The sequence below is a fragment of the Megalobrama amblycephala genome, linkage group LG2 (assembly GCF_018812025.1).
Source record: "Megalobrama amblycephala isolate DHTTF-2021 linkage group LG2, ASM1881202v1, whole genome shotgun sequence".
Taxonomy (NCBI): Eukaryota; Metazoa; Chordata; class Actinopteri; order Cypriniformes; family Xenocyprididae; genus Megalobrama; species Megalobrama amblycephala.
The window spans coordinates 41,124,163-41,151,983 of record NC_063045.1 but is presented as its reverse complement, the minus strand read 5'-3'; the positions used below and the strand labels follow the sequence as shown (position 1 = coordinate 41,151,983).

Sequence of the window (27,821 nt, the reverse complement as noted above, 5' to 3'; positions counted from 1 at the left end):
CATTGCAGCTGGTTACTTGTTATTGCAGTTGAGTCTAGCACCGAGAGACCTGTTTTGTATGTAAACTCCTGCTGTCAGTTCTGTTTTAGCAGTTGCTGTAACGTTTGATCTTAAAACCTCTTCTAAAAGTTTGTTTATTAGTGATTAGCCTTTGGCTAGTGCATTGAGCGTCAAAATGCCTACAGAAAATCTCTCTGATAAACGCATGTCCAAGTTCAAAAATAAGGGCAAGGAGCCAACGGTAAGCTGTGCATCCATTCTGGCTATTTTTTCCACTTTTAACTGTTTGCTCCTTAATATCTCTTGATGGATTCACACCTTATCTCTGCTTGCAGAAAATGCGTGACCGCAGAATTGCAGAATGTGTTGAGCTTCGAAAAGCTCAAAGGGTTGAAAGTATTTTGAAGAGGAGAAATATTTCATCCGTGGGAGAAGAGGAACCTCTGTCACCAGAGTTTAACACTGACAACGAACAGGTGTTTACTAGTTCTACCTTCAGTTAAATTTTTTTATTTTTATTTTAAATACTCCTGCATCTTACTGTTTTCATTTTGTTAAGGTCATATCTGCAACGATTCAAGAGATTGTTGCAAATGTAAACGGTGACTGCCCAGAGAAACAGAGACAAGGTTGTCAAGCAGCTAGGTACAGTAACCAATCATAAATTGATCATTATCATCTCAAATCATCAAATCATGTTACGGAGCATTACCAACCTTCAAATTGATCCCTACAGGAAGCTGCTTTCTCGGGAGAGGAATCCTCCCCTTAAGGAGATCGTAGAAGCAGGACTCCTGACTCGTTTTGTGGAGTTTCTAGGGAGGCATGATGACCCTACGCTGCAGTTTGAGGCTGCCTGGTCTCTTACTAATGTTGCATCTGGCACCTCCTGGCACACACAGCAGGTGGTAGAGCATGGAGCGGTGCCAGCCTTCATCGCCCTGCTCGCTTCTCCAATGTTGAACATCAGTGAACAGGCTGTCTGGGCTTTGGGCAACATTGCAGGTGAGGATACTTTGAACTTCAGGAGGCCTCTGCATCCTAAAAGAACATGGAGGAAGAGAACTTGTACTGTAATGTTTGGTGAAACCTGGGCACTTTGTTCAGAAAAAGATGAAAGGTACCAGTTGTACTATGAGGTTTTGGAACCATTTGCCAAGGTGTTCATTCCATTTAGGTGATGGTCCATCATATAGAGATGCCCTGATTGACTGTGGCGTCATCCCTGCATTGTTGGCACGGCTCACGCCAGATGCTCCTGTGAGTTTCTTCTGGACATCCCACACCTCTGAAAATGGCAATTGTAAAAAAACATGCAGAATGTAAACCACACAATGTTTTGCAGGTGGGATACCTTCGCAACCTTACGTGGACCCTATCGAACCTTTGTAGGAACAAGAATCCCTTCCCTCGTTTCAGTGCTGTTCAACAAATGCTCCCCTCCATAATCCAACTGCTCCACCACAGTGACAAATCCATCCTGTCTGATGCATGCTGGGCCATTTCGTACCTCACTGATGGACCCAATGAACGGATTGATGTGGTCATCAAGACTGGAATCCTCCCTCGGTTGGTTGAGCTGTTGGGCTTTGAGGAACTCGCTGTGGTGGTAAGTGCCCCAGTGTTTTTACCTCTTTGGTTTTGATCTTTGGACCACTTAAAAGGAAATTCTCTGATATTCTCTAGACACCAGCCCTACGTTCAATTGGGAACATTGTCAGTGGCTCAGACCTGCAGACGCAAGCGGCCATTGATGCAGGTGTATTGAGTGCCTTGCCACAGCTGATGCGACACCCTAAGTCCAGTGTACAGAAGGAGGCAGCTTGGGCAGTGTCCAACATTGCAGCTGGACCCTGCCAACAGATTCAACAGCTCATCACATGTGGATTGTTGGCTCCTCTAGTGGATCTCCTAAGGAATGTATGTCATAAACGATGCCTTGCTTTTATGTCGAGTGTTTTCTGCCCCGCAGAGTTGCCATTAAACGTTCTGGCTTTAACATGCTTCTCCTAAAGCTGAGCATAAAATGAGACCAATTATACAAGTAGTCCCTCCTGGGGCCCTTTTAAAATGCAGTTTCACTTCCAATTGTAAAAGTGTACCATAACATGCATTGTCAAATCTTTTTAGGTAATTATATGGAAAGAGCAGACTTGTACAAGCAAATGTCTACAGTGAATTTGGTCTTGCGCAAGAACTTCTGTTTTTAACGTTTGCCGTTATGTAATGAATTCACTCTGATAACCAAAGCCTTTTTGGGCTGCAGTGGTGGTCTTTTGATTTTCGCACTTATTTGCCAATACTTGTAGTAAATGCTTCTAATTGGGATTCATAAATGGATGTCTAATTTGCAGATAAAATGGGTTATGTACCAAATTACAGCATGTGCTTTTTCAGTGTTTATTTGGACCATATTTGACTCTGTGGAATACACTAACTGTTCAAATTGTTTTGCAGGGTGACTTCAAAACCCAGCGAGAGGCAGTATGGGCAGTGACTAACTACACAAGTGGTGGGACTGTGGACCAAGTTGTTCATCTGGTCAAGTGTGGAGCTTTAGAGGCCATCTTGAACTTGCTTCAAGTTAAAGACACCAAGACTGTTCTGGTCATCCTAGATGCCATAAATAACATTTTCTTGGTGAGTTCACTGTGTGGCTTTACAAAAACATGCAAAACCCTCCTGCAACTCCCAGTGCCTGGCATTGTGTGGGATATGCTAAAATATTAACTGTACCTTCTGCAGGCTGCTGAGAAACTTGGGGAGGTGGATAAGCTTTGCTTGTTGGTGGAGGAAGTGGGAGGGCTGGATCGAATTGAGTTGCTTCAAAACCATGAGAACAATGCTGTTTATAGAGCAGCTCAAGCTCTAATTGAGAAGTATTTCAGTGAGGTGGGTGTTGCTGGAAGTATTTTTTTTTTATTATTTATTATTTATTATTTATTTTTTTTCTTCCCCATCCTAGGATGGTGAAGATCAGTGCCTGACAACTGAAGCCACAGACACAAATTTTGTCTTTGGAGCATCTGAAGTCCAAAAAAGATTTGACTTTTGATCAATTTTTATTAAAGCGTCAATTTAATAAAAGGATTAATTTTTGCAGTATGTTCTGGAATTTTTTTTTTTTTTTCTCTCCATGAGACTGTGCTTGCAAGGTAGCAAAGTTTTAGACTTGTTCTGTGTAAATGCCACCAGATCCACTTAATGTGCTGAGTCTCAGACAAATGGCATAAGTTTTGTTGCTGACTGTATGTGCATCAATGTTAACCACTGTAACATTGGTCTTAGTTTCTAGCACACAACCAGTCACAATTTAGCATGTGCCTTTCCAGGATCACCTGAACATCACTATAATATTGACGTTAACATGCTTGTTAATCTAGCAGACAATGATTCAAATTAAACTTTGGATACTTGAGCAGCTTTTGTGTCTTGGAAAAATTATCCAGCACTTCTCAACCCTCTGCAAAAGTCCTGACCTATTTCAGTTAAGTTGGCAAATTGTAAGTTTCACAGCATTTTGAATAGCAAATCTTTCACAAGAAAAATGTGCACTCACCTTGACTCATCAAGTGTGAACTCTTGCACCAAATAAACCAATATTAATGAATGCAGCTTCAATGACTATTTGCTTCAGTCAAAAGAATGAAGTGCTCCATTTACAGAATTGGACATTTTGTTCTGAATCAAAACAGTGTTTGTTCATTCTTTAAAAATAAAAACCCTCTAAACATGTCTTGTACAATAAATCTATAATTTGACCTTGGACAAACAGAGCTTTCAGAATATACATTCATGCTTCATTATGCACCAAACCTTAGAATCAGAAAATTGTTCCCACTCAGAGCTGATAACGGTGGTCCTCAAGGGGCTCGCGCACCGGACGCGAAGCTCAGCGACACGTCTTAAAATTCGAACGCATTGTTTTCTGGGCGCCGAATGTCGCCGCCGGTGTGCGTACACTCATAGAAAACAATGCATTCGAATTTTAAAGACGCTGAGCTTCGCGTCCGGTGTGCGAGCCCCTTTACAGTCTTTTAATCACACTCATCCTCACTGTCAACATCTTTTACATTCTCTTTTTCCTTTGGAGGAGGAGCCGCAGGTGGAAGATCCAGTCGGGCCCATGACATTGGCTCTGCCTTCTTCAACACAACCTCAATTTTTGCAGCCATCATGTTCACCAAACTTTTACTTGCATCAATTACCTTAAGGGAAAAGCAAATAGACAATCTCAGAATTATTAAAGTCATGCTTTGTTTTCATTGTGGTGCTGAAGTTTATATTAATGCAATAAACCTCAAAAAGTCGTGATTTAGAACAGTTAAGTGTTGTTAGGCATGATGTGGAGTGGAAAATCCTTTAGGACCAGAACTATCCACTTTCTAATACAATACTGAATATTGTAAAATTAAAACACTTGGTCATAGCCCAGTTAAATATGCACAGACAACTTTGGGAAACCTATTTTTAGATTTTTTTTTTTTTTTATTCTTTCCGGTAACACTAGTGCCACAAAATGTGTACACTTCAAGCTTTAATGAACAAAAAAGTTTGATATAAGCTCTTTACAACAGAATACTGTGCTGGAATTTTTAATTAATCATAACTAACATGTCTTTTTCCTGCAGGAATAGCATTTATATGCTTTTGAAACCTAAATGTCCCCAAACCTTGGGCCAAAGTCAGAGTGTCTGAATATAACAAAAGGGGAAATGAAACTTAGGGACAGCTAGACAACAATCTAAATATAATAGCCCCATGATATTGAGTAACCAATGAACTAATAAATATGATTTGGGCAGATCTTGCTTTACCTAGTAACAGAAGGGTTTGACATATGAAGAACCAATCATGTTGTAGAATGCTTTGCCATGTAGAACTGATTTTGCCTTCCTATCCTATATAAGCTCTTGTATTCTTTTTGTCAGTGGGATTCTCTGTGATTGAGACGAGGTCCTACGGTCGTGACTAAAGCATATTCTAAGGCATAGTCTGGAGTCTGTCTGGTTATTGCTGCGCAGCAAGAGACCTTATTCCCAATTGATAGTGTTCAAAAGGGTCAAGACACTGACCAATTCAAAGTCAGTTGTCAACTAGTAGACGCAGTGCTAGAGTATAAATATTTTTGAGTGTCACCAGTAGATGCTTGGGTGTCAACTTGGAGACGACCCAGGTAAACTTAAAGGGATAGTTCACCCAAAAATTTAATTATCCCATGATTTACTCACCCTCAAGCCATCCTAGGTGTATATGACCATTGTCTTTCAGATGAACACAATCAGAGATATATTTAAAAATATTCTTAGTCCTCCAAGGTTTATAATGGTTGTGAATGGGGGCCAAAAATAATGCATGCATCCATAAAAAAAGTAATCCATAAAACTCCAGGGAGTTAATACAGGGTATCTGCAGATATGAACAAGTTAAATTTAAGACTTTTTAAGACCTTTTTAATACCACCTTACATGAAATTTAAGACCCAACCTACGATGGAAACACACACATTATTTTATATGTGTGTGTATATATATATTATAAAATTGTTTGTTAAATATTAAAGTACCTGCGAAATGTACTGTAAAATGTAATTTATTCCTGTGATCATTTTCAGCATCATTACTCCAGTCTGCAGTGTCACATGATCCTTCAGAACAATTACAATTTGATTTGATACTCAAGAAACATTTATGATTATTATCAATGCTGAAAACAGTTGTGCTGCTTCATATTTTTGTGGAAACGGTGATATTTGTTAGTTTTCTTTGAAAAATAGGAAGTTCAATAACAGCATTTATTTGAAATTATATTACATGTATTTATCAAATATATTATTTATTAAATAGAAATATTCTGTAACATTTTAAATGTCTTCACTCTTCACTCACTTTATCACTTTAAAGTATGACAGATTAAAGTATTAATTTTTGTATTTTTTAAATCTTACCAGAAATGTTTAAATTGGATTTCCACAATTTTAAGCAGCAAAAACTGCATTTTAACCTTAATAATATAAATAGTGAATGTTTCTTGAGCAGCAAATCAGCATTTCTGAAGAATCATGTGACACTGAAACTTCTCTTTGTAAACAACAGAATTAAAAATCATTCTAAATGCAAATTTAATCACAAAGTAGCATTTACAGTTAATCGAAAATGAAAACACACCTGCTACAGCAAGCATGCTATATAATTAAATCACAGCCGTTGCAAATTATATATTTAATTCCCAACACATTCATAAAAAAAAAAGTTACCGAACACGTTTCAGCGCTGATTGTACTCGCATTTGGTGCGTTGACCCATTTGAACTCTTTTAGGGACCGTTCATATGTCGCGTCTAAAAACGCATGGAAAACGCGTCGGCGCCGCTTTCTTCTTTCCAAAGCGCTCGGGCGCTGCGGTGGCGTCTGTCGTTACTACGCAACCATGAGACGCGCTCTCCATGACGAGTTTGTTTCAGCAAATGATATATGGATTTCCAGCACCGAAAATAACTTTCAGTAGCTTTGCCACGGCAGATTTATTTAAAAATGTGTATCCGTGTACAACTCTGATCAGATATTCCTACATCTTTGCTGAGCTTTGTCCTACAGATGGCGCCGCGCAGCGCTGGACCATTCCGTCGGTGACGTATTAGAAAACATAAAACATACATAAAACATTTTCGCGGTAATGCAACGAAAAATATTTAAGACCTATCCAATCTGAATTTAAAACATTTTAAGACTTTTTAATGCCTTTTATTAGGAAAAATATATTTAAGACCTTTTAAAACTTTTTAAGGACCCGTGAACTTCCGCCCGCCTGCCCGCTCTGGTGCTCTCTCAGAGGCAATTTACGAACGCACCCACAATAGCCTAGTTTATGTACCTGTTCGTTTTTTTAATAAAAATGACTAAATTCAAAAAATTAAGACTTTATAAAGCCGTGATAAGACTTTTTAATACTTTTTAAGGGTCTTAATTTTCCCAAAATTGATTTATCACCTTTTAATACTTTTCAAGACCCCGCGGATACCCTGTAATAAAGGCCTTCTGAAGCGAAGCAATGCCTTTTTGTAAGAAAAATATTCATATTTAAAACTTTATAAATTCAAATAACTAGCTTCCGGTGGACAAGAATGCACAAGTTGACTTGCACCAAATGAGTAACCCGTGACGCAATGTATGACGCAGGATGTAGGAGTAGTGTAAGCTTAGACACCTCTTACGGTTCAAACAAACTGGGCTGTGCAACAAATTTAAGCTCCTCTTCTCTTAGATCGAAATTCTCCGAGATTTCTCTCTAAAAATTATCATTTTAGACTTATAATCCATGACCGGTGTTTTGTTTTGCTATATTCTCTGCACCTCCGCGCTCATCATTACATTGTGCGTCAGCTCAAAGGATACTCTTCCGCCACAAATCGACTTGCGCATTCTGCGTACGGTTGTCCGTCAGAAGCTAGTTGAATTTATAAAGTTTTGAATATGGATATTTTTCTTACAAAAATGCATTGCTTCGCTCCAGAAGGCCTTTATTAACCCACTGGAGTCGTATGGATTACTTTTTTTTTATTTTTATGGATGGATGCATTATTTTTTACTTCAAAACGCGGCCCCCCCATTCACAACCATTATAAACCTTGGAGGACTAAAGATATTTTTAAATATATATCTGATTGTGTTCATCTGAAGAAGACAGTCATATACACATAGGATGGCTTGAGGGTGAGTAAATATGGGATAATTTTAATTTTTGGGTGAACTATCCCTTTAAGTCAGGTGCATAGAGGAAAATCTACCACAATACTCACCCCCCACAAACTGATCTGCTGTTCAAATTCTTTCTCTCCTTCAAATATAATGTGGATTTTGAGCTGCAAGAACAAAGACGCACATTTGCACATTTGAAATTACCAGTATACAGAATTTTGCAAATAAATGTACAATTATACAGTAAAATATTGAGCACAGGAATTAGTTTAAAAACAAAAACACCTGTGACATTTTCTATGTAATGACAGCATTAAAACAGATGTGACCTTGATGTCTTACCACAGTGCTGTTCCCCTCCACTGAGCTCAGCTCTGGTAGTGAATTTTTGGCATAAATGGAAATGATGACCTGACTTCCCGTTTGGTGCCAATCAAACCTGCATGGTACAACCTTTTTTCCCTGTACACACATTTTAAAAAAATGTCATCCTCCACTCACATGTAAACGTATTCAATATTTTGTTCTTCAACAAATTATTTGTTCATTTGGAGGTTGCATATGGGCTTGCAAGAGTGTTACAGTTTTATTAGATTGTATGTGAAAATACAGTATCTTAAGAACACAGAGAAAAATGCACGTAATATAATGCCTTGACTTTTAAATCTCATGGTAGGCACTTACTGTATCTTTTGCATTCCACTGATGCTTTCCTCGGGTACAGCCCTCCTGAGACAGAAACGTGTTGAAGTCTGAGGTTTTCCTCCTACAGCAGCTCCAATATTTCATACTTTTATGAGGAAAGAAAAAAAAGAAGACTTAGGTGCAGTTTACACAGCACCATTTTCAACTAAAAACAGAAAACTTTTTATGCATTTTGGCCACTCATTTACACGACAACAGCATTTCGAGGGCCTGAAAACGCAAACTTTTGAAAATGGGCTTTAAAGTGCAACCGAATGTGAAAACCGATACAGTTACTGTCTCCTTGTAAATGACAAAAACATGTAAAAACAGTGATGTCATGTGCATGCGTATTACGTGTTCAGTCTATAGACGTGTAATGTATCTAATGACATCACCAACTATTGGTCTGCCATCCATAATACAGCGTTTTTGGTCATTTTCATGGATCCGTGTGAAAGGGGATTGTTTTGGCAACACTGTCGTCTGTACGCAAACAAAACAAAACAAATAAAACAAAAACACTTTCCGTTTTTAATACATCATTGTCGTGTAAACGTACCCTATACTGCAGAATCCATGGATATATCTGAGATTTCTCCATCTACACTTTTCTAGTAGTTTCTAGTAGTCATTTTCAGTTTTGATTGGATGCTAATTTACCCTTCATGGAAGATAGGTACACCAGCATGATACAAACACGTCTCGTCATCACTGGCTTGTCCGCTGAATGTCTTAAAAAACAGAATAATGAGAATCCATTGTTTATATGATGGACTAAAGAAACCCCATGTGCCTTGATTTCTAATCGAAGAAGCAGACAGAGCGAACCGTACCTTACTGCAGCCTCCATTCTTACAGGACGTCCCTATCTTAATTTCATCACCATCCTCCTCTATAATACAATAAAGAGAATAAAATGCATCAGATTAAAAGACAAATATAAAAAGGTAGGGAAAAGGAGGGTTGGCTATACTTACCTTTTATCTCTGGTGCATTTTCGTCAGTTAGTTTCAGCTTTTCTAAAGCCTGTTTGAGTGATGGAGAGATCTTCTGTTGTAGAATGGAGAAAGGCTCATCTGGACTACAAAGACCATTAAAAACGGATGTTTTCAGTCATTTATCCTTAAGAGGTTGTAACATCAATGTGGGTTTCGGCTGGGTGGACTGTTAATGAGAAGAACTTGTTCTCTATAGTAGATTTAATGCTGCATTACTTTATCTTCTGAACATCTGAACTAATGAGCCGGAAAATACAAACGGGGAAGACTGTCCTTTTTCAAGTGTTTTTACCTTGGTCTCTGAATAGACTCCAGAGGCTTTGGTGCTTGGGTGATGCATTCATCAAACTTTGGCTTCACGTCATTCACGTTCTTGTCTGCAGAGGACTTCACCTCTGGTTTAACAGGCTCAGAGGGCTTCTCCTGATTATGAGGGCCTTTTGTGCAACCCTAAGAGATTCATAAATACAGACAAATATTTCAAGACTTAGCCATTTCAATATAATTAGATATTTTTAATCTGTACGAGCAAATACACAACTCCATCTATGAAGATGATCATTCGGTCTCATCACAGACGAGTTGTAGCACTCACAGCAATACTGAGGAAATCTGAAAAGTCAGTTGTTCGCCTCTTGCAGCAAGACCAACCCTGAGAAAAGCAATTCAAGACACAATTTAATAGGTTTAACTCTGAGAAACAGTAACAATGGCATGATTATATTTTCCAATAATAAGTAAACTGATCTTTTTGCATGTCCACACCTTTAATGCATCATGAAACACTGGCACTCCGGGGTGGTATGTGCATGCATCTATGGATAAGAAGAGAGTGATTATGAAATGTGACGTCACAGGAATATGGTCACATATCTGTCTGTCTGTGCAGCTTATAGTCAGTTAGTTAGTTTATCCACCAACTAACTGCTCGGCTTCAGGATTCTTCGTTAAGACGTTTATATAACTCGCTTGTATTCTAGCCATCTATAAAACAAGTAAATATTAATTTACGAAGTCTGTGTTATTGATTAAACATCATCCAAACGTTAATGGCAGGCTCATTGTGGATGTTTCACTAAATTAACATACTAAATAACGTTCAAATAAAATTAATATGTTACCCATTTTAGAGGCAGCCATGTTTTGTTAATAATACATGTATATGAATAAATGTTGTTAAAAACAAGTGGTTTTCTTTCCAAATTTACCCTGCTATCTGCCATAGCAATTCGGCTATCGTTTGTTATCTAAAGTCTTACCATCTGAATTCTTGTCAGGATCAAAACGTTGTCCACATCCCTTATTATAACACAGTACAGACATAACTGACAGAAATACAAACGTATGTTATACAACGTGGTCAAGAGAGAATGATCCGAAGTCTTAACTAGCTCGCTACCGCTGCAGCTTCCCGTCGTGAGGTCCCTTCCGGAATCTTTCGCGAATTTCCGTAATTTGTCGTTCTGCGCTTCGGCTCCAATCGTGCATTTTCGGAATGTTTCCGAATTGCCAGAGTGGGAGAAGGGATGCACCGCATAACGGAGTTAACATTAAAAACACAGACAAGGCTGCGCATGAAAACGAACCTTGTCCAATACTATTTCACTCTGTTAAATGAAATGATTATTATTATTTGTTTGCATGCCATGAATCTGTAATTTTTATATTAAAATAACCATAAATACGTTTTATCGATATTCTAAAGAACATAAATTGTTTTCTGCGCTCTATGTATCATAAACACATTAATCAAATTGTCTAATGTTTGTTTGAGATAAGGTTTAGATCCTATTGTTGCTATGGGACAGCAGCAACAACACCAACTCCGGTTTCGTTTGCGCATTCACGGGATAACGTGCACTCGTGAGCGCGCTTTAGAGGTGCGCGCTCCACTGAATACAGTCAACTGTGAGTGGCAGTGAGTCCTGTATGGCAAAGAAGTGAAGGATGTAGTTTCACGGAGCGGGCTCTTGGACGTCTGCATCGCAGAGATTTCTTTCTCCCTAAGCCAGAGGTAAGAGCTCATTCACATATTTTTGATGCACTCATTACCGGAGAACAAGTGACTCCTCGCTCACGGTAACAAACATCTTTTACTTGACTCCCCTGCGTTGAAAGTTTCCTTTGATTACAATTCTATTTTAACTGAGAGTCGTGCGTTCATCAGAGAGGATTGATTTTGTTTGACATGATCAAAGTTATTTACTATAAATGCAATACAAATATAATGTCAAACTGTAGATAATATGTAATTTAGCCAAAATTTCTCTTGTTGCACATTTCTATCAAGACTATATTATTTGCTGGGAGTGTGTTTCAAATTTTTGGTGGTTAATCGTAATTTGTGTTCTTCGTTGCTGTTATCAATCTGACAATGAGATTACCATTTAATTGGCTTGTCAGTGTTTTGTAAAAGGGTATTACTGAGTCCAATGAGAAGAGGGTCAGGTATTTATTATCATTATTATTTTTTTGTCCAGTTTAATCCAAACCAAGGGCTTCTGAATAAATAACTGCCATCACATTTATTTGAGCAATAGGGCAATGTCTTTTTGAGATAAATGCCCTATATGAAATGGTTTACTGCATATATCTCTTATTTGCAGGGTAACTGGATGATGGCATGGCTATAAACAGCTGCCCTGGGGGCAGTATGAGGATCCGTCTCAGCAGTTTCTTCTTATTGCTCCTCCACCTGCTTCCTTGTTTGGGGCAACTGCAGGAGCGAGGATCCTCCTCCTTTCAGTTTACCGCCTCCATCTACAATGCCACCATTTATGAGAACTCTGCAGCTCGGACATACATTAGGACTGAGGATAAAATGGGGATTGCTCTATCTAAGTTGGGCCCTTTGGACATCAAATATTTAATTGAATCTGGAGACGATGAGGGGCTGTTTCAGGCTGAAGAATTTGTGTTGGGGGACTTTTGCTTTCTCCGCATACGGACTAACAGTGGGAGTGCTGCCATCCTAAATCGTGAAGTGCAGGATAATTATACATTAACAGTTAGGGCAACTGGCAAAGGCATGCTGGAGGCTTCTGTGATAGTTAATGTTCAAATTATGGATATGAACGACCTCCGACCTTTGTTTTCTCCCACTTCCTATGCCATTGATATTCCAGAAAGTACTCCATTGGGAGCAAGCGTGGCTCAGGTGTTCGCCACTGATGCAGACATCGGCTCCAATGGTGAGTTTTACTATTTCTTCAAAGAAGATGTGGAGGAGTTTGCTGTCCACCCAACCAGTGGGGTGGTATCGCTCACAGCCAAGCTCAATGCAGATAAGAAAAGCAGATTTGCCCTTGAAGTTTTAGCAGTGGATCGTGGAATGAAGGTTTATGGGAACAGTGGTATTAGCAGTACAGCCAAACTAGTGATCAGTGTTGTGCGTATCAATGAGTTCGCACCAACACTGAATGCAGTCGCACTTTACCCTTTAATATCAGACAAAGAGCCAGTATACGCCATTGTTACTGTTGAAGATTTGGACGAGGGACCCAATGGAGAAATTGAGTGGGTTGCCATCATCGCAGGTGACCCTCAGGAACAGTTTTTCTTTGACAGAGCTCCACTTGGAAATGAGTACAAGCTAAAGATGTCTGAACCAGTAAACTGGGATAAATTTCCTTACGGTTGCAATCTCACTTTTCAAGCCAAAGACAGAGGCACACCACCAAGGCTCTCCAATACTCAGACTGTTCAGCTCTTGGTGAAAAAACCACAGTCTGTGAAAGTGAGTTTTGAAAAGAAGATTTACAAAACCTCGATTATAGAAATTGCACCACCGGGGACCATTATAGAGACTGTGAGGATATCTCCAAGACCGCCGGTCATCAGCTACGCCCTAAGCCTGACCTCAGATTCAATTTATTTTATCATTAATCCACTCACTGGTGTCATCTCAACAGCGCAACAGTTTACCACAGTAAGCCAGGAGCTCTTTGATTTGGAAGTGATGGAGAAAGTGAGTGGCATGACGGCAAAGGTGCAAATCACGATTGAGGATGCTAACAACAACTCCCCAATGTTTACCAGCACATCTTACGAAGTCTCTGTCAATGAGAGCATACCCATTGGCACTGTCATTCTCACTGTAACAGCTGTGGATGATGATAAAGGTGACAATGGGTGCATAACATACAGCATAGCCAGCCTTCAGCCCCTCCCGTTCATCATCAACCAAAATACAGGAGAGCTGACAACATCCAAAGAACTGGATTTTGAATCATCTTTGGAGACGTATGTGTTCGCTGTCCGAGCCTCAGACTGGGGCTCGCCTTATAGGCGAGAAAGTGAAGTCAATGTCACAGTACAAGTGTTAAACATTAATGACAACCAACCCCTTTTTGAGCGTGTGTCATGTAAAGGTACGATAGGACGTGATTTTCCTGTGGGCCAGACGATCATCATCATGTCTGCCATTGATATTGATGAGCTTGGGCTGGTTAAATATGAGATTCAGTCTGGAAATGAGCAAGATGTCTTCAGTCTTAACCCAAACTCTGGAATGTTGTCATTGCAAAGACCCCTCACTGCAGTAAGTGTAAAGAATGAACAGTTCAACTTGATAATAGCTGCGTCAGATGGCGAGCTGCTTTCCGAACCCACCTTTGTAAATATATCATTGGTCAGAGGCAGAATGGCAGCAAGGAGTTTCACCTGTCGAGACACAAAAGTTGCACAAAAGTTGGCTGAGAAACTTCTGAAAAGAGCCTCTGCCATTAGCAAATCCAAAGTGGATGAAGGCTACACAGATCTGTTTTCTGTCAACAGACAGACACCTCAATTTGAATCCTTTCCATCAGATATTGTAGTTCGGGAGGACATGCCTGTGGGTGCCAGTGTCCTTCAAGTGAACACGAATGATGGTGACACAGGCTTCAATGGTCGCATCCTGCATGCCATATCAGATGGAAACATCGACAGCTGCTTCAATATTGACATGGAAAGTGGCCTAATTTACATTTATCAGCCTTTGGACCGTGAGCGATCAGACCGGTACCTCCTTAACATAACTGTATATGACTTGGGCCTTCCACAGAAATCCAGCTGGAGATTGCTGACAGTTAACATTGATGATGTGAATGATAACAGCCCAAAGTTCTCCCTCAAAAGCTATACTGCTGTTGTACCAGAGAATGCAGCCATCGGCACAGAAGTGATCCAAGTCACAGCCTCAGATGATGATCTTGGTCAGAACGGTGAAATCTCATACACCTTGTTAACAAACACCCCTCTGTTTGCCATAAACAGTGAGACCGGCTCTGTTTATGTGTCTAGTCAGTTGGACAGGGAGTCCATCTCGGATATCACCCTCAAAATTCAGGCTAGCGATAAGGCAGAAAGAGGGAATCAGATGTTCTCAGAGACAACCCTGAGAGTGTACCTCGAGGATGTAAATGACTGCGCCCCTATGTTTATTCCCAGGAGTTACAGTTGCCGTGTGTTGGAGGACCTTCCTATAGGTGCAGTTGTAGCTTGGCTGCAAACGCAAGACCCAGACATTGGATCTGGTGGATGGGTGAGATACTCCCTGTCCAATGACTTCAATGGGACATTTAAGATTCATGCTGAAAGTGGCGCCATTAAGGTGGCCAAGGACCTGGACTATGAAAAGCAACAATTCTACAATCTCTCAGTGGTTGCAGAGGACTTGGGTTTTCCAGTGAAGCTTCGCTCAGAGTCCTATCTTGAAGTGGAAGTCATTGATGTCAATGAGAACCTCAACGAGCCATACTTCTCAGAATTTGCAGTGAGGGGCACTGTGAAGGAAAACTCTCGACATGGAACAAGTGTCCTCCAGGTGACTGCTCAAGATGATGACAAGGGCAGAGATGGAGTGATCAGATACTCTATCAAAGCTAGAAGTGGTCTTGGAAGGTTCTCTATTGATGAAGAAACAGGTATCTATAATTTGATTCTTTATGTGCTTTTTGGTTGTGTTGTCTGCTATGTTTTATCTCCTGTAAGACTAACAAGTCCTAAGTCGATGCTTGCACAATAAAACAAAACCTGTGAAAATGGTTGTGAATTTATGCCCTAACATTTTACTGCTGTGTGCTGACTGAACGGTATTAAAAGGTCACTGTGATGTTATTTCTCTTGGCAATGAATTTGTGCTCTGAGTCTACAATTGCCTCTGAAATTGCTGCCACTGGAGAAGACCACTGACCTAGAAAGGTAGGACTTAACCTCAGTGTGGTTTGAATCCTGTGATTTCAAACACAGTCTGTGTTTCAAAATCTGTTATGTGAGATCTGATATTTGCAATACTGAAGAAAAAAACTGCTTAGTTACTTGCACAGCTTGTTGTGTGGTGCCAGCTTCACTATTAATTACAACTAATGACTATTGATTAGAGAACTACAACGGGCAGTGGGATGTAACTGTGGTCCTCCATTCACATGTCAGCTAATTAGGCTGAGCCTGTTAATCAGGCCCCAGTTTAAAGTAAGCGAGTGGTGCACGCTTGTGCCAGAACCTCAAATGAGCATGGATTTTCCACAGAGAATTGAATGCCCTACCAGCAGCAACAGACAAGTTGTAGGGGAAGCGGATACATGAGAACAAGAGTTGTCTTTTATCTTCAAAGTAAAACCTCTGGGACAAGTAAGGACAGTGGCATTGGCTCAGCACACCCGCTACATATCCGCCTTCCAACATTCATTTAGCTGCCATCTTGTGTGGTGTGTTACAAGTCCTTGACATTGTCACTAGACTTTTGAGATGATTGAAAGTGGGCAGTTCACGCAATACACTTTCAAACAAGCAGAAATCAAAGCCACTCGATTTTGGTCGCCAGATGAGATGTGTTGGGTTGAAGTTGTTTGTATGTAGAGTGATTCTGATATAGGAAGTCTCTTTGCGCAGATGCAAGAGTGAACTAAAAAGGCTGGTGGGATTTATGAAGGCCTTATCGGCAGAGCGCTCTGCTTCTTTGAGCAGGCATTGGTATTCCTGCCCACACTTTGGGAAATAAATCAGAGTGCACTCTCACTCAGACGCCTGTCGAGAAACAAGTTCAGCTCTAATTTGCCTCTGAGATTTGGCCTCTTTTTCTCCAGAGCCAGGTTAAGTCCTTTATGTCAAAATCTCTTAGACACCTGCGCAAAGGGCCGCTTGTGCTGCACATCCTCACACACTGCACAAGACTGATGTATTCTGTTTAGCTTTTTGAGAGATAACATATTTTTGGAGCATTTGGGAGTCGAGGATCTTTACCACATGCCCACTTCCTCTTACAGACTTCTTGAACTTGGATTGTAATTCAGGGGAGATATCAAGGGTTTTCCTTTTTTGATGTCTGCATGGCACAAAGGAAATGTCTCTCACCGTAACAAAGATGCAGATTTGGAGTAGAATGAAAGGGACAAGGAAAAGATTTATGTTGAAAGAGTAAAATGCTTTTTCAGCATGTTCAGTTGTGATGCTTGTGAACTCCTTATAATTCAAGATACCTTGCATGAAAACAACTGCCCTTGATCTTGTTTGTAGACATGAAGGATGTATTGATGGCTTAGTTCTGCCTGATTATGTTTCAAATTCTGACAAATTATGAATATTTGATTGTTTACATTTTAAAATATGAACTTTAATTTCTTTTCAGGGAATTTGAAATTAAAATGGTGACACCAAATGTTAAGAATATTATGAAATTACATTATGGCTACCATTTTATTTGCAGCAAAACATCTGCTATTAAACTAAATAGCATGTGTGTTTTGCATTTTAAATAGTTCTGTAATTTGTGAGTTCTATAGAGAATAATTGGGACCTATTTGTGATATTGCTAACCACAAAACACATAATCATCCTTTTAAGTCTGTTTCAGTTGAAGGACACGGCACCGATTTTCTGCCTTCTAGCTCCATATGCAGTCCTTGATGCTTATAATACACACCTGTTGGTTGGCTTTCATGAATAATGATAAATGCTAAAAGCAATGGCTTGTAAAGCAAAAGAAGCAGATGGAATTAGTGCTGTTTTCAATGACATGATCTGTGGTTTGAGATTCACAATCAGCTGAATGCCAATTGCAGCGTGTCAAATCATTTGCATTGCTCTAGTTGCTTTTGCGACTACAAAATAGCATCTCGTGTTCAAATGCTTTACAAAATCGGGCACTTAGTGTAAATCTGTGTTTAATTTGAGCTGGGACAGGCCTCGTGTTTTGTAGAATTTCTGATCCTCAGCATCAGAACCTGTGGGAATCCATCAAAACATCCTCAGCTTCAAAGCTAGAGTCTTTGAATCAAAACTGTGGAAAACATGACTGAGTCTGTAGAGTCCTGTTCCAGACAGCATTGAAACTTTGTGTCATTTTTTTTTATGCCATCTGTCATATTTCTGACTCGACTGATGTTGTTTATCAGTGTATGAATGTATAGATGCAGAGCGAGAGTGAGCATTATATGCTTGTGTGGCTTATGAATTTACTGCAGTTTGGCTGAAAGGTTTTTGAATATGATGAAAGTGTGTAATATGATATATCAGTGAATTTTTTTTTTTTTTTTTACATGTCAAGGGTTTTGTGGATACTAAAAAGCAAACTTCACATACATTTTTAACATCTTTGCAAATTTCAAAAGTTGTTTACTCCTGGAAAACTCTGGCTATATTAGGGCAAGCTGTTTCCTGTATTCCCTGAGTTGCAAGACGTGTATGTAATAAGAGTACATTTGGCTGAATTTCAGTCTGAATTGCACCTCAATTTACTCTTTGCAGGAAAACAAATCTAGCATGCTTAAAAGCAGAAGAATCGGCTCATTAGTGAACCTTCTCTCCATCCATCAAATTCACTTTTGCTGCAATATCTAGATGAATTGGTACTGTTCATTTCTCTGTTTGGGGGTAAATCACTCCTATTTCTAGCTCAAAATGCTTCTCATTTAAGTGTCAGGTTGATATGTATTGACTTTTGCTAATCGTATGAGAAATGGTCATAAACAAATCTTTCAGCTTGATAACCTGCTGTTTGTCTTAAAGTCTTTATATATTAACATTATGCATGTCCTTAAAAGTTTTAATAATTTGTTTTTGATGGTTTTCATTATTCAAAGGAGCACTGAAGGGTGAATAAGGATTTAATTTCAATTATTATTTTTTACATGTAAATTATTAGAATATCTGTGACTTCAAACGTAATATTAGGCAGAGAAGGAGCATACTAACGTACCACTCATACTATTTCTGATATATGTATGCTTTACTTTTAAATTCAGCATTGGCATAATTTAATATAACTCCTGTGTAAAATCTGTATTCAAACATTTTCATACAGAAATCATGATCATATATTAAAACTATAAATGATTAACATTTAAAAAAAAATATTTTTTTTAAAAGTATTTTTCCATTTTGTTTAAATTCCATTTATTATTGGAAATGTAATAAGTAACGTTACTTTACAAAAGTTTATTTTATGTAATTGTATACAATTGATAAAAATACATGACAAATAGCAACCTTTAGCAACAGACAATTAATAATAATAATAATATTTAGAATTTCTTTCTTAAATCTACCACCTATTGATCACCACCTATTGATCTCTTTATTTGTATAAAATCAAATTTTTAGTTTCAATGAACTCAAAATTTTAAGGCAAGGTTGCTTATTTTAAGTTAAACCAACAATAATTTTTAATAAAATGGTTTTGAGAATGGCACACATTTCAGTACTCAAAGATCTTGCACATGCTCTCAGAAAAGGTGAGGTTGTGTGGAAAGCTCTTAAATGGCCAATTACCACATGTGGGTATGCGCTCCTTCATTATTATCCGCAATCATCGATTAGAACGTGGGTAAGAAGTTTATGCACTATCCGTCTGAAATTTTGCACAATATCTTTATTTCACACTCACGAATATGCAAATTGTATAAAATTATTAGTGAACGAGTCTAAAGTACTTTTTAAGATAATGTTTGTCTGCTCCATCTACAGTATATTTTGTGTGGTCTTTTGCTCTATTAAAAAGGTTTATTGAAAAGTTAAATAAGGGGAACTGGCTTTGTTTTCTTTGAAGGTGTGTATTGTGAATATAGCAGATTTCCTTTAGGCAAACTGACCTGTCACACTTTGTTAGCTCACTGAAGAACCCTTCAGTCAGCTTCAGATGTCCCTGTATCCTTTGTGTTTTTGTCCCCTTGGGTGTCCTACTTTTAACTGCTTTTAAGGTTTTAGTAAGTATCAGGGACCTGCCTGCTGTGTGAGTACTCCTCTTTTTTTTTTTCAGCTTCCAGTAACTGTGAGGCTCGGAATCCCCTCGGCTGAATCACTGCGCGCATGAGTGGTTTTGTTCTGTGCCATGGTTGACCGATCGACTCACCGCATTGCATTGCTCAGCCACGAAATGGGTCATTCTGTCAGTGATGCCCCTTCCTATCAGTGATCGTATTTACATGTGCCCGTGATGCAATGTCGAAGTGCTCCTAATCATAGAATGGCAGAGCCAGCACTTTGGTCAGGAATGATTAGATGTGCCGTGCTGAAGACCTGAAGGTCATATACTCTCTGAGTGGAGCCGTTGTACCCTGCGGTGGGATTCCCAGCCCATCTAAAGTTAGTGGTATGTCCAAGATGTCAGTTTGGATTGGACACCACCAGCTAAAAATCTGTCCGCTCAGCAAGCATGTCCCCTAAAGTGTAACTATTGCACCCAAAGTGTAAACAGACACAATGTTATATAGAGGAGACCGGGGCTAGTTGTCACACTTTTTACTTCAGTAAATTTTCTGTATACCTGCATACCTTAAAATCTAGGCTTTTGAACTTTTTTGTAATTGCACTGGAAAGAGATACAGTTCATCATTGATCTTTTCAGGGTATGTTGTCATGGTTCAGTTGATATGTTGGCATCTCATGTATCGCATCACCACAGTATTTTTTTCTAATGAAGAAATTAAATATTGAATAAAGATTCTTTTATATGCATCTAATCTTTTCACAATTTAGTTGTAGGCAATGGACTGTAGTAAGAAAATGAAGCTCTACCCCCACCCACTATCCTCCCCAAAAGAAGGCATTTTCTCTGAATTGCTTTAGGTTGGTCTCAGGTATCGTTGACAGTTGAGTAAATTTCCCCAGAGAAAATCTGAAGAGAAATTTCACTTTTAGGCAGACCACACCAGCTCTTGTATTGAAACACTCTGCTGAACTGACTTTAGTTTCTGGGAGAGTGTGTCTAAAAACATTAATCTTTCAGCCTGACTATAATCTCCTCAAAATGTTAGGCACATTACAGTTTAATAAAGTTTGACACCAAAGTTTGACTCATGGTAGGGTCTGATGCTTTTGATGTGTAGTTGAATCACAAACCAAGTTATGGATAGCTTGAAAAATAAGTGAATGTTCCCAGCTCCCTCTGACTAGAGTACTGATATCGGCTGATGTGCCATAAAAAGAATTTGTCATAAAAGCTCGCAATCTGTGTGAAGTAGTTCTTGTTGAATTTATCAAAAAGGTGATCGATATTAAATATGTTTTTCCTCTGTTCTTACAGGAATGATTTACACCACTGGCACCCTAGATTGTGAGACTCAGGATTCCTACTGGCTAACGATCTATGCGACAGACCGGGGTGTGGTGCCTCTCTCTGCCTCTGTTGAGGTGTTTATCCAGGTGGAGGATGTGAATGATAATGCACCTTTGACCTCTGAAACCATCTACCACCCGTACGTCATGGAGAACTCTCCCAAAGATGTGTCTGTTGTCCGTATCCAAGCCCGGGACCCTGACGTTACCGCCTCAGATATCCGTCTCACGTATCGTATCACTGCCGGAAATCCTCAGAACTTCTTTTCCATAGATTCCAACACAGGTTAGAATTTTTTTTTTTTCATTATGAAGAAACAAACTAAAAAACAAAAAACAAAAACAAAAATCTTATGGCCTGGTTTCACAGACAGGGCTTAGATTAAGTCAGGATTAGGCCTTAGTTTGGTTAGGACATTTAAGTAGCTTTTATAAACGTGCCTTAGAAAAAAACATTACTGGTGTGCATCTTGAGACAAAACAATAGCACTGATATATTTTAAGTTATGTAAGTGCAAGTTGCTTTCGGTTAAAATCGGCAGCTCAAACATGCATTTTCACTTAAACCTTTTCTGTGAAACCAGGGGTATATTTTTCATTATAATTGGGGCTGCAAATTGACTTATCATTTTAATTGGATTAATTACAGCTAAATTAGGTGCATTAATCACAATTAATTGCATATATCAATGTTTGCTAAGAAATTATAAGGATTATAATTTATAATATTATAGATGTATATTAATTATTATATTTATTTGAAGTAATCACAAAATTAAAGGATTAGTTCACTTCAGAATTAAAACTTCTTGATAATTTACTCACCCCCATGTCATCCAAGATGTTTGTGTATTTCTTTCTTCAGTCGAAAATAAATTAAGGTTTTTGAGGAAAACTTTCCAGGATTTTTCTCCATATAGTGAACTTCAGTGGCTAGCAATGGGTTAAAGGTCCAAATTGCAGTTTCAGTGCAGCTTCAAAGTGGTCCACACGAACCCAGCCAAGGAATAGAGGGTATGCACGTGACGTCACCGTCGACCGTTACAACTGCGGTTATGCCCACTGAGTGGCACAAAGACTGAGTGGCAGCATTGGTTTTCAGCGTGAATGCCGCGAAAAACACACAAAACACATCCAAAACGGGAAAGAGCTTTGCGATTGACTGTATAAATAGCTCTAACACAAAACCTGAGATATATATTTAAAGACTGCCGAAAGCTACAGAAAAAAAGAAGCAAATGGATCACTGCAATTCACAGAAACAGCTGGACTCCAGGCAGAGAAACATGGATTTGCAGTTATCATTTTGTGTCAAATTGTTGGATTTAGAGGTAAAATCATACTGTATATATTGTATTTTTATATATTGTGTTGAACTCATCAATTAATTATTTACCATCTTATATTCTGCATAATTGGGTGTTTTTAAATAAACACTGACAAAAACTATACAAGTTTTAGGGCTGAAGAATATGACTATATATTTAACATCGATATAAATGATTACTCGGATTTAAACCTACCTATGTTGTAGTTATATAAAATATTCACAGGCAGATTTGCTTTATGTGTTTCCCCTGCGTCGAAATCAGGCACATATAAATGTCAGGAAACACGACTCCTGGCTGCATGTCAATATCCATGGATTAGGTTTATTTGACAAGTTGTAAGAAACACTTTCGAGCCCAACATTAGTGTAATCATTTGTTTTACTAACGTTTTTGCCGTTTCCTCTATTAAATCCAGTCAAGCAGCAGGTTCTTTTGCCACTCAGTCCAGCTGAGCGAGCGCGTTTTCGGCGGGAAAGTGACGTCGATGCATACCTAGCGAATCGATTGGCCAAGTTGGAAAGGTCAAGCGTGACATAGGCGGAAGTACCGGGGTAGGGCGAAAAACTCCATTTCTCCTCCGCTTCAAAATCGTCCAACATCCTTGTGTTACCTTTTTTTTGTAAAGGGCATTTTGGCGTTCGCATTGTAGACATCGGTACTTTCACCTACATCACGTGACCTTTCCAACTTGATTATGTAATGCGTGACGGATCGCAGAGCAGTGCAAGATGAGCATTTGTGGTTAAAAGTATATACATTTTCAGGGCTCCTAGACTGCGCCTAAAACGGTCGCATTTGCGAGTGAAAATATTAAATTGCGAGTGATATTTTTGCTTAGGTCGCCATTGACGACCATACAAATTCCCTCATTATAACTGTAAAATTTGAATGTTGTTTGCGTGTTTTGTGACCAGTAGCCTATCACATCATTTGCTGTGTTGACATAATTAAATGAGATGCTAAATTAGAGCGCCAAAACATGAACAGGAAGGGAAAAATTTCACACACCAAACAGACGCCAAAGAACTAGAGCTGATGAAAGCCGACTGTGTTATTGCCTCGCGTCGCCTGCGTCGATGCAAAACAGCTGCATCTGAACACACCGTTCTGCTCTTGCGTTAAGCAGACAGCTACCTATTTCTTCATATAAATTTTTGAATTTTGAATATCAATCATGCTGATCACTTTCATTATTCCACTCCGCTTATGTTCATCAGATACATTTAAGGTCATTAAAAGTCTTAAACAGTATTACAAGAGTATAAACGATCATTTCAAGGCATCTTATATTTTGTGGATGGAAAAACAAATCGCGATACTCTCTAATGTGAGTATTACTAATTTCGTTAAATAAATGTGAGCGCTACGTGTTTTAATGTCAAAAGATGGCGCTGCTGCGCGTTCTTCAGAGCAGATTGCATTCATCAATGATTAGTCAACGATTGCTTATGAACTAACTCTGATCAATTATCACAAAGTTTACTTTATATTATATTGGGTTGTAAACGGTTGTAGCAATGTAATTTTTAAATCCTCATCTGAACTTGAATGAGCAGCAAAAGTAAAGTACATACATTTCAAAATAAGAGTCCAGCTGTATTTCAAAGTGATGTAAGTCAAGCAGTATGTATATCAATTGCCCCTGTTTGTAATATATTTATAATTATATTATAATTAATATATTTATATATTTATTTCCATACATTTATATTTATTTTCATTTGATTAAACTGTTGTAGCTTCAGGAAGGAAGGACTAAGAACATTATTTGGCACAGTGGCGCCTGCAGCTGTATGGCTGTACGCACTCTGTGTACCTTGAGAGGGCGCTAATTAATGCAGTTTTTATTTTTTAAATACTTTTTAAATTGATTATTAAAATCTATCTGCGTATACTCATGACATATTAAGAGAGCAAGAGAGAATGAAAATAAATAAAGGTGTGCGTTTGTGTGTTGTAAAGTCAAACGTGTGTACGTGAGTCCATGGGTGGGCGTAGGGATATGGGTGAAAAGAAGTCTGATAGGCTAGTTTAGTTTCGTCGTTTTTTCCACACATGAAAAATGATGTTACAGATAGTCAATGTTTAAAAACAGGCTCAAAATGAGTAAACGCTCTCTAAAACAGCTCAATTCGACTGAAACATTTGCAAAAAGGCCTAAAACTATTGAGTAGGGATGGAGAAATGAAGCCTATTAAATCTTTGAAGCTTTTCTCTAAATGTTTCGGTAAAGGTTAGCATCAAGAGTATCTAAAACAGCGCCATCTTGTGGCAGGTAAAATGTACAGCACCCAAACACCAAACTTAGTGCGCAATTCCGTTGTTTTATCCATTAAGCACAAACAAAAGCCTGACGACGCAAAATGTGTTTTTCATTAATATAATTCACATATTAAAGTTTGGCAATAGATGAAATGGATCAACAAAAATTAATAATTAGGCCTATAATAAAAATGCACACTGAGTGCTAGTTCTGTGCGTACCCTGAGATAAAATCCTGCAGGCGCCCCTGATTTGGCACATGTTACTCAATATCAAGATTTTTACTAGCACCAGGGTTATTATAGTTAACTAAAACCATTAAAAACATTTTTTATTGCTTGAAATAAATGTTAATACTAAAATAAAAATCTATACAAACTAAACAGACGTTTAAAAACAGCAAAAATAAAACAAAAATTAAAACTTAACAAAAAGGAAAGCAGAAAATATAAAAATCTAATCGAATTCAGAATATTAACAAAAACTATAATAGTATTAAAGGTGCCCTAGATTATGTTTTAAAAGATGTAATATAAGTCTAAGGTGTCCCCTGAATGTGTCTGTGAAGTTTCAGTTACCCCATAGATTTTTTTTTAATTAATTTTTTTAACTGCCAATTTTGGGGCATCATTATAAACGCGCCGAATCCCGTGCTCTCCGCCCACAGAGCTCGCGCTTGCCTTAAACAGTGCCTTAACAAAGTTTACACAGCTAATATAACCCTCAAAATGGATCTTTACAAAGTGTTCGTCATGCATGCGGCGGATTATGTGAGTATTGTATACTGTTATATTGTTTACATTGATTCTGAATGAGTTTGAGGCTATGCTGCGTGGCTAAAGCTAACATTACACACTGTTGGAGAGATTTATAAAGAATGAAGTTGTGTTTATGCATTATACAGACTGCAAGTGTTTAAAAATGAAAATAGCGACGGCTCTTGTCTCCGTGAATACAGTAAGAAACGATGGTAACTTTAACCACATTTAACAGTACATTAGCAACATGCTAACGAAACATTTAGAAAGACAATTTACAAATATCACTAAAAATATCATGATATCATGGATCATGACAGTTATTATTGCTCCATCTGCCATTTTTCGCTGTTGTTCTTGCTTGCTTACCTAGTTTGTTGATTCAGCTGTGCACATCCAGATGTTCTGCCGTTGTCTAATGCCTTTCATAATGATAATGTTGGGAACGTGGGCTGGCATATGCAAATATTGGGGGCGTACACGTACGTAACAGTCGGTGTTATGTTGAGATTCGCCTGTTTTCCGGAGGTCTTTTAAACAAATGAGATTTATATAAGAAGGAGGAAACAATGGAGTTTGAGACTCACTGTATGTCATTTCCATGTACTGAACTCTTGTTATTTAACTATGCCAAGATAAATTCAATTTTTCATTCGAGGGCACCTTTAAGTGAAAATAGTGACATTCATTTCCCAGAAAAGTCACAAGATGAAAAATCTGAAACTGTAAAGGGGACATATATAAACAATAGGATGACTAAAAGTAAGTGATTTAAAATTTTAAGTTCATTGTTGTGTGGCTCTTAAAAAAATTATTTGGCCCCTGTTTTTCCCTCCTTAATGAATTAGTTTGTGTCTGGAGCCCTGCATTTTTAATTATTTTATTTTTTTTTTTTTGCAAAATGACCAATCTTTTTGCTAGACAAGACCCTTATTCCTCGGCTGGGATCATGTAGAGCCCTTTGAAGCTGCACTGAAAGTGCAATTTGGACCTTCAACCCATTGGTAGCCACTGAAGAAAAATCCTGGAATATTAAATTAAGTAAAATTATCATTACCTGGCCTCTTTTTTGTGAGTAAATTATCTGGAAATTTTAATTCTGAAGTGAACTAATCAAAAAACATTTACAGTATATATAATGTGTGTATGTGTGTGTGTGTGTGTGTGTGTGATTTACATTTTGTGTAATTTGCCTTTTTAATCTACAGGAAATAAACAATCTACAGGAAATACTGTATTAATAACATCATTTATTTCCTTCTGTATTTCAAGGAATCTAATCTTTGATCATATTTTCCTTTGAAATTTGAGTGCAGTGTCTCCAGCCTCCTATTGCTTTCACAGATCATTTCACAAGTACTACTAAACAAACTGAGCAGCAGAAGCTGTAATCTGCATCAGTGTCAGAACATTCTAGTGTGAAGAGTTAACACACATGCAGAGTTCTGATCCCATGGCATGCTGGGTGCATGCTGCACTGCTGATTACACCGGGGTGCTGCTTTCCTTGTCATTTAAGTAGTGAGTCATGGGAGCTTATGTATGCAGCAGTAGTCAGTGAATTAATTAAACAAGGTTTGGTGCCAGCAGGAAAGCTTTTCATTCTACTATCGGCAAATCCCTTCAAGGCAGCATGTGGCAGCACATATTTACACTGGAATACAGAGGTTTAAACTCAATAAATCTAACTCAATATATATAATGAGATGTGAGCGAGTGTGTGCATGCATTGATATGTGGAGAGGAGAGAAGTAATGCTGTATATCTCCATGACATATGAAAGCCTTTGGACCAGTATGAGTGTTCAAGGATGAAATATATGAAAAGCAAAAACTGGAAGCAAATGAAATTATGGTTGAATCAACCCAAAGGTATCAAACCTTGAACGTTTTATAGTTTGACCCTGGACTGCAGTCACAGGTTCTACTTTAGCTTCAGCCACTGCTGGGAAAAGCTGTTGTAATTGCTCCCCACTTATCTAGCTCTCTTTTTGTGATTGCCTGTTGAACTCAGCCTAAGTGTTCAGATAAATTGCATTGTGAGCTCTTTTATAAAAACAAATGTGCTGTGACTAAGCCAGCAACCAATTACTGCACCCTGAAAATAGAGAGTGCTTGTTTGATTATTAGTTTAGAGCGTTTGCCTCTAATACAGTCATATCTTTTACAGTTTCTTTTAGTTACAAATGCCCTGCCGAGAATATCTTTACAGTATATTTAAATGGATGGCTTATGAGAAAAAAATCCTTTTCCTATACACTTTCCTCACAACCATTGTGTTCATCATCGGCTCTGTGAGTTCATAGCTTCTCTAATTTCTCTAATTGAGTCTCTCTGGATGACACACATTAGGGAATACTGTGGATTCCAGCAGTGCGATTCAACCTGTGCCATCAGGAGTTCTTTGTTGCCATGGTTATATTTCACTGAGAATCACTGGTTCAGACATCACATACAATAGATTTATTTCAGGTAAATAATGGGAATTTGTGCTAAAATGATGTATTTTGCAAACATTTGTGCATGGTATATTTTAAAAAGCGGTCTCTCAAAGAA

At 38.4% G+C, this 27,821-nt stretch overlaps 4 protein-coding genes across 9 annotated transcripts in view; 2 read left to right on the top strand and 2 right to left on the bottom strand.

Annotated features, from left to right (window-relative positions):
- The window catches only part of grm5a (glutamate receptor, metabotropic 5a), a 37,489-nt gene extending 36,648 nt beyond the window's left edge, over positions 1-841 (bottom strand). The window contains exon 1 of the mRNA XM_048175741.1: positions 717-841. The gene's annotated coding sequence lies outside the window, so the exon portion shown is untranslated. The remainder of the gene's footprint in view (positions 1-716) is intronic.
- kpna7 (karyopherin alpha 7 (importin alpha 8)) lies at positions 79-3,105 on the top strand. The gene is made up of 10 exons (XM_048175755.1): positions 79-241; positions 336-476; positions 560-645; positions 737-1,005; positions 1,178-1,260; positions 1,346-1,609; positions 1,687-1,920; positions 2,458-2,640; positions 2,746-2,892; positions 2,966-3,105. Exons 1-10 carry the CDS (start codon positions 176-178, stop codon positions 3,053-3,055), a joined length of 1,563 nt encoding a protein of 520 aa, XP_048031712.1. The 5' UTR covers positions 79-175; the 3' UTR covers positions 3,056-3,105.
- A 632-nt stretch (positions 3,106-3,737) lies between these two features.
- Positions 3,738-21,137, bottom strand: chordc1b (cysteine and histidine-rich domain (CHORD) containing 1b). 3 transcript variants are annotated; one of them, XM_048175776.1, is made up of 11 exons: positions 21,029-21,137; positions 10,147-10,196; positions 9,977-10,033; positions 9,674-9,831; positions 9,361-9,464; positions 9,217-9,275; positions 9,044-9,114; positions 8,381-8,486; positions 8,039-8,158; positions 7,798-7,860; positions 3,738-4,208 (listed from the first exon to the last, which is right to left on the bottom strand). In XM_048175776.1, the coding sequence occupies exons 1-11, from the start codon at positions 21,045-21,047 to the stop codon at positions 4,038-4,040; spliced, it is 978 nt and encodes a 325-aa protein (XP_048031733.1). In that variant the 5' UTR covers positions 21,048-21,137; the 3' UTR covers positions 3,738-4,037. The 3 variants fall into 3 exon arrangements, with proteins under 3 accessions (XP_048031733.1, XP_048031725.1, XP_048031742.1); XM_048175768.1 differs by lacking the exon at positions 21,029-21,137 and adding an exon at positions 10,641-10,837; XM_048175785.1 differs by lacking the exon at positions 21,029-21,137 and adding an exon at positions 10,641-10,806 and having other exon boundaries at positions 9,923-10,033.
- Positions 10,976-27,821, top strand: part of LOC125258706 (protocadherin Fat 3) — a 67,493-nt gene continuing 50,647 nt past the window's right edge. For all 4 annotated transcript variants that reach the window (XM_048175711.1, XM_048175703.1, XM_048175698.1 and 1 more), the window contains exons 1-3: positions 10,976-11,395; positions 11,988-15,287; positions 20,885-21,202. In XM_048175711.1, the coding sequence (XP_048031668.1) occupies positions 12,005-15,287; positions 20,885-21,202 (3,601 nt within the window). In that variant the 5' untranslated portion in view covers positions 10,976-11,395; positions 11,988-12,004. The remainder of the gene's footprint in view (positions 11,396-11,987; positions 15,288-20,884; positions 21,203-27,821) is intronic.

What these genes read in the sequence shown, in the direction of transcription:
- kpna7 (XM_048175755.1), top strand. Translation starts at nt 176, where the DNA reads ATGCCTACAGAAAATCTCTCTGATAAACGCATGTCCAAGTTCAAAAAT. An exon ending in GGCTTTGGGCAACATTGCAG is followed by an intron (nt 1,006 to 1,177) that starts GTGAGGATACTT and finishes CATTCCATTTAG; the next exon opens with GTGATGGTCCATCATATAGA. An exon ending in TTGAGAAGTATTTCAGTGAG is followed by an intron (nt 2,893 to 2,965) that starts GTGGGTGTTGCT and finishes TCCCCATCCTAG; the next exon opens with GATGGTGAAGATCAGTGCCT.
- chordc1b (XM_048175768.1), bottom strand. Translation starts at nt 10,704, where the DNA reads ATGTCTGTACTGTGTTATAATAAGGGATGTGGACAACGTTTTGATCCT. An exon ending in TCCTGACAAGAATTCAGATG is followed by an intron (nt 10,197 to 10,640) that starts GTAAGACTTTAG and finishes TCTTATCCATAG; the next exon opens with ATGCATGCACATACCACCCC. An exon ending in TGGAGGGGAACAGCACTGTG is followed by an intron (nt 7,861 to 8,038) that starts GTAAGACATCAA and finishes TTGTTCTTGCAG; the next exon opens with CTCAAAATCCACATTATATT.